The 6,673-nt window shown below is 41.5% G+C and overlaps 1 protein-coding gene across 1 annotated transcript in view; it reads left to right on the top strand.

Annotated features, from left to right (window-relative positions):
* TMEM220 (transmembrane protein 220) overlaps positions 1-6,673 on the top strand; it is a 15,543-nt gene that overhangs the window by 3,583 nt on the left and 5,287 nt on the right. The window contains exons 3-4 of the mRNA XM_015562595.1: positions 889-1,012; positions 2,480-2,539. Of these exons, the coding sequence (XP_015418081.1) occupies positions 889-1,012; positions 2,480-2,539 (184 nt within the window). The remainder of the gene's footprint in view (positions 1-888; positions 1,013-2,479; positions 2,540-6,673) is intronic.

Genomic DNA, 6,673 nt, shown 5'->3' with positions numbered 1-6,673 from the left:
GCCCAGCTGGTCCCCCAATATTGCAAAATTATCTCTTGTCATTTCTCTCTCATTTGTTGTGCGGCTCCTCTTTCAGATACCGAACCCTACTCCATGCAGAACGTGGAGGGAGTGTTACTTGACAGTAGGGCTTGGAAGTTGTCAGGGCCACAGAATAAAGACTGAGTCCCACCTGGGTGGGAAAAACTCCTGTCGCCAGATACATGGGCTCCTTGTATAGGCCCCTAGGGCTCTGTCTATATCTTTAAAGTGTGTTAGGGCTCCAGTCATTGCAAGCAAGGAAAACAACTAAACTCAGATGGGCTCCAAGCTAAAATGTAGATGTACAGGGATACTTTACTGACAAGGCGAAGGGTGCTGGCTTCAGGCACTGGGCTCAGAATTTAAACTTCTCTACTCTCAGTTCCATCGATTGCACCGACTTCAGTCTTGAGCTCCACGTGGTAGCCGGCAGCGCCAAGTTCATGTCTTCACTACACTAAGTCCCACAGAAGATAGAGCCAATTTCCCTGATGTCGTCACAGGAGTCTCAAGAATTGAGTTGTTGGCCCTGATTTGTCATCTGTTGATTCTGAGCTAAACTTCTGTCACTAACGAATGAAACGCATGGATTGACCTAGCTTAGGTCCACGGGGCCGGGTGTGTGGGAAGGGTGGATTTTCAAGGAAAAGAAGGGCAGTCATCAGAGGAAAAGGAGTGCTGGACAACAGGAATAATAAATGCCCACCTAAGTTTATAATTACGGCTTTAACTTCCATGATGTCCCTCAAAACCAAACCAAACCAAACCAAACCCCGCCTATCCCGAGTGCTTTGTCTGAAAGCAGACAACAGCGAAGCACACACAGACCATTTTTCTCTGGAAGGTGATTCCGTGATTTGCTTTCAGGTAACGTCATTTGGAAGCGCGTCTCCGCAGTACACGTGTTCTTTTGCGTGGTGTGGGCTGCCAGCTTGGCATACCACCTCATGCTTCAGGCACAGTGGAACGTCTTACAGGAGGAAGAAGGCAGGTGAGCACTGACCTTTGCTCTCTGGGAGAGGTGGGAAGGAGGAAACCTGATCCTTCTCAACACCTTATCTGTGCATGTCTCCACCTACACCATGAAAAGCAGGGGCGGGGTCATCGGCATTACAAACTGAAGAAACTGAAGAAATGATGGAATCAGCACTCACACCCAGCACCATCTAGCCCACTCCGTGATCACTTCCCCAGGCAGCACTGCATATTACATTACTGTCAGGCAGTGGACCTTGGCCCCTTAAAATGAGCAAAGATAACAGTCCAGTCTAATCAGGTGAAAACTCCATCAGCACTGATTCAGTTTGGAGCCAAGCCAGAATCTTATCTACAAGTGTGATCAGCCACCTCAGAGGTCAGCCTGGTTCAGCTTGGCCCCGGCATATCTCCTGTCATCTCCCTGTCGTGGGCATTCATTCTTATCAGCTCTCCCTTGGCTGCCTCCCACCCTAGACATCCTGGCCTAATAGCCAGATTCCTTTACTTTTTATCCCATTGCTAACATCTGCAATACGAAGATTTAAAGACCTTTGAGTATCACTGGTGAGGTACTGCTACGTTGTAGGTCCTAGTCCAGTGATGGCGAACCTATGACACACGAACTCATTTTTTTGGTTGATTTTTCTTTGTTAAATGGCATTTAAATATATAAAATAAATATCAAAAATATAAGTCTTTGTTTTACTATGGTTGCAAATATCAAAAAATTTCTATATGTGACACGGCATCAGAGTTAAGTTAGAGTTTTTCAAAATGCTGACACGCCACGCTCAAAAGGTTCGCCATCGCTGTTCTAGGTCCTAGTCCTTGGAAAGCTGGATCAGGTTGGGTCAATGGGAATGTAAACCAAATGTGTTGAGTCACCTCCACCCACTTGATGCCTACAAGGTATGGTGAACTCAAAGTGGGGCTTCCAGTGGTACTGTGGCCAAACACAATTATTTTCTACTCTATAAAAAAATAAGTGCATTTAACATATATTTCTAGCATTAGTCAGGCTCACTACAAATCATTTATCTTCATGAAGATGTAGCCTGATCTCTGCAACATGTGCTCAAACCATCTGTGCTCAACCTAACACCGAGCACTCGAAGGCTATATAAAAAGAATACCTGATCAAGTTGAAATTTTCTTGGTTGTAGTATTCCGCCCAGTGACATGAAGTGATTTAGCTGTGTTTCCGTTTTATTGGTTTTGTTGTTGTTGTTCACTTCTACATTGGGGAACAGTCATGGAGTTCATATCTGCTTTATAAAATGGAATTTATTTTTTCATAGGGATTTAATGGAGGAAAAAAGTAATTTTTAAATCATATCAGACTTGAAAAATATTCTATAGATGCTATGTATCTTGGGGGAAGCCATTCAACAACCAGAAATCATGTGCCATGGAGATAATGGGGTGATATGCATCTCCCTTGCGGCTATGTCACAAAGATGAAATGTTTGCTATTTTATAGGGAGCTGTTTGGTCTGGTGATCATTGCAACATGGATGAGTCTATGCCACAGTTCATCAAAGTAAGTTTTCAAATCAGATGTGTTCAAAGTTGATGAGTTCAAGTAGGTTAGTGAGAATATTGAAACACAAATAAACACAGTAATCTTTTGAAATAAAAATGTCCTTTCCTAAGGAAAGCTAATAGTTGAGTCAAAGTTTCATGATCATTAATCATGAATACCAGTTTCCTACGTGGCCCAGTGTAATCATATGGAGTTGCCAGCATAAAGGTGTTCTTTAGGAAGAAGGAAAAATGATCTCAGAAGGAAGCTAGGAGATTTAGGAAAGAATGAAGAGCAATTTTTTCTTTAAAAGTGTGAGTATATATAAATGAATATTAACTTTATAAAACAATAATAATGACATTTTGTGGACTTAAACATATAAAGAATAAAAATGCATAACAAGCATACCATATGTTAGAAGGGGAGAAATGAAGGTACAGTGTGCTAAGATCCTTAAATTATCTAGGAAGTAGTATCAATTTATATTAGACTTTGATAAGTCAAGAATTCATGTGGTAATCCTTAGGTAACCACTAGAAGAAAAGGATGATTATAAAGGGCAGGAAAAGAGAAGGGAAAAGGATAGAACAGATGGGAAAATAGGAAGCAGATGTTTAGAGAAATCCAAGTATATGAGAAGTCATGTTAAATGTAAATGTTCCAAATATTCCAATTAAGAGTTCAGGATTTTCAAAGTGGATAAAAAGATTAAAAACCCACTAAACACTGCTTATAAAATTCACCCCTTAAGTATATAGATACAGAAAGATTGAAAGTCAAAAGATGGAAAAAATACATTATCCAAATACCAATCAAATGAAAGTTAGTACATCAATTTTAAAAATAGACTTCAAGGGCAGCATTAAAGAAAAAGGACTTTTTGCTGATTAAATTTTTTTTTTTTAAATATTCAAACATATACAAAATCAGAGAGATTAATAAACATAGTGAATTAGATGTACCTATCAACTAGCTTAAACGATTTTCAATATATGTCCAGTCTTGTTTCATCTGTATCACTGTCCTCTCCACACTTACCTTGAAATAAATCTGAGACACATTGTTTTATCTGTAAATATTTCAGTATGTATCCTTAAAAGCACTTAAAAAAATAACCACTCTACCATCATCACACACAAAAATTAAAAAAATAATTCTTCAAAACTGAGTTTTCCATTCAATGTTTATATTTCCCCAACTGTCCTGTAAATGCCTCCTCCTCTGTGCTCTATTTTTTTCAATAAATTGGTGATTAGATCTAGAGGCCTGGCCAGATTCTGGTATTATTACTATTACTACTAAGCAAAACTACTTCATAATACTTCATGGAAGTATTATGTACTTCCATCATAATATACATAATGCCTAGCTGTTTCTTTGTAATGTTAATAGTCTTTGTGATTATTGCCTAAGCCCATTAATTCGAGTTGCAAATACTGGTATTCTGATTATACTATTCCTTGATTATTAGTTGGAAAACTTCTATGAAGAGAAGCTTCCACTTATCAATTCTTTGAGATATAGATCATAAGAGGAAAAGGAAAAAAAGGAGCTCTTAATTTACCAGTTATCAAAATAATGAGTCTTTCCTGCCTGAGCGTCTTCCAATAGTGACCAATGTTCTGTTAGGAGTGTTATTATAAAGTCATGGGTTTCAACATAGTTTATGTTTTTTCACTCCATGGAAGTTATCAAGTTATTGATGCTCTACCTGTCCTTCCTCAACCAGTTGCACTTATTCAGGTTTGGATCCTGAGTTCTTTTTGACATAATCATAGTAATTTTTGCTTTTTGGTATGACAAAATGTTCCAAGATAACGTTGTACATTTTAAGCCCCAGACCTGGAATCAACCATTTTCCAAAAAAGCCCTGGTTATTTTTGGTAGATAATGGTATTTAGAGGTCACAATCCAGGCATAAGCAGTGCTTGTTGCTACTGGATTGTCGATTGTTCTTTTTAGTGGACAGAGCTAGGAAATTCTCATCTATGTGTAATGTATATATATTATACATATAAAGATAATCTATAATAATAAAAGCATAATATGCAAATCAACCAAACGACTGAATAGCAGAACGACGGTCCAGACAGCTCTCTGGACAACCACGCTATGACACGCACTGGTGCCAGGCCTGCCAAGGCAGACGCAAAGCGATTGGGCAGGGGGCCTTGCCATAGCCCCAGGATTGCCCAGCAGAGTGAGGCGCAGGCCGCCGGCAGGGCAATCCATGGCGGGGGTTGGGAGGGGGGTGCTCCATGATCACCCCAAAGAGGGAGGCACAGGCTACCCTCTGAGCGTTGATCAATCTTGGAGCCCTGACCAGGTGGGTGGAGCCTCCCTCTGCTGGGCGATTGATCGCGGAGCAGAGGCCCAGGCTACCTGGCCCTGGGCCAGCGGTGCTACAGTGGGTGGGCGAGGACTCCCTCTGCGCAGTGATCAATCTGGGACCCTGCCCGCAGAGGGAGGCCCAGGCCAGCCAAGCAATCGCACCCGACACCTGTCGCCCACAGAGGAAGGTGTCCAATGGTGGGGGAAGGGGGAAGCACCGCACAGATGGCAAGCAGTGGCAGCCATGGGGGCAGGTCCAGCTGCCGGCAGCCAGGGGAAGGAAAGCCCCGATAGGCCCTGATCACTGGCCAGGCCTAGGGACCCTACCTGAGGGGTCCCGGATTGTGAGAGGGCGCAGGCAGGGCTCAGGGACAATCCCCTCCACCCCCCACTCCACTACACACATACCCCGTGCACGAATTTTGTACACCAGGCCTCTAGTTTTACATATATACTTAAAAATATCTTACGTGTTCCTACTAATCCCAGCAATTCAAATTCAAGAACACAGATTTTCATTTAACTTTATCAGCAATCTTAATCTATATTTCCTTTTAATCATGTCAAAAATCTCATCTCAACTAAAATACAGAAAAGCTTCCTCAATAATCAATGGAAAACTCACAGGAGAAAACCCTGACACCTGAGGACCGAAAGTGGAGATTGCATAGAGACTGTTCTAAAAAAAAAAAATCTCATCTCAATATCCTCAACATAACTCATTTGACTTAACCCACAATACAAACACAACCTCAGAATAACAATATGATTACTAAAGATTTTTTTGGAGTATTTTTGTTTTGTTTCAAAACAGCTTTCTAAGGGATGTATATTCAAATTGCTTGAGATAGTTACTCTATGTACTAACCCTAACAAAATAATACTGTTAATTTCACTTTCATTTCTAGAGATAACTTTATTAAAAATAAATTTTGTTTATAATATAAAGTATCTACATGGTCCCAGAGTCAAATCTACAAAACAGAGTATATTCAAAGACCTCTAGCTTCTTAGTCCCCCAACCCTATACCCTCCTTCTGTCTACAGGTAAAACTTTTTTCAATTTTATGGTTTATCCTTCCATGGTTTCTTAATGGAGCAAATATGTGCATTTATTTGTATTCCTGCTTGTCTTAGAGAATTATACAATGTTCTCTCTGATTTTTCCATCACTATATGCTAAAGATCACTCAGTAGTATATACAGACTTTTCTTATCTGCTGATAGGTCCAGAGTATCCAATATTTTGCTGTTAAATAGAATTCTAAGAGTATATTGTCAAAATTTGGAATTTTTAATTACTAGAGGCCCAGTGCACAAAAATTGCCCACAGCCCAACCTGTGCCCTCTTAGTCTGGGATTTCTTGGGGGATGTCCCCCTGCTGGCTTAGGCCTGCTCCCTGGGCGATCAGGCCTAAGTTGGCAGTCAGACATCCCTCTGGCAGCCTGGGAGCCCTCAGGGATGTCCACTTGCCAGTGGGGAGCAGACCTAAGCTGCAGTCAGACATCCTTAGCGCTGCTGAGGAGACGGGAGAGGCTCCCACCACCACCACCACCACTGTGCTGGCAGCCGTCAGCCTGGCTTGTGGCTGAGCTGAGCTCCCCCTGTGAGAGTGTAATGACCACTAGGGGGCAGCTCCTGCATTGAGTGTCAGCCCCTGGTGGTCGGTGTGTGTCAGAGTGACCAATCATTCCCAGTCATTCTGGTGTTAGGGTCAATTTGCAAATTACCCTTTTGTGTGCGTGGCTTGAGCATAGCAGAGGGACAGTTAATTTGCATGTTTCTCTTTAATTATATAGGACTAGAGGCCCGGTGGA

This window comes from Myotis davidii, unplaced genomic scaffold (assembly GCF_000327345.1).
Source record: "Myotis davidii unplaced genomic scaffold, ASM32734v1 scaffold37, whole genome shotgun sequence".
NCBI classification, from domain to species: domain Eukaryota; kingdom Metazoa; phylum Chordata; class Mammalia; order Chiroptera; family Vespertilionidae; genus Myotis; species Myotis davidii.
The sequence above is the reverse complement of the archived record's forward strand: the minus strand, read 5'-3'. Positions and strand labels throughout refer to the sequence as shown.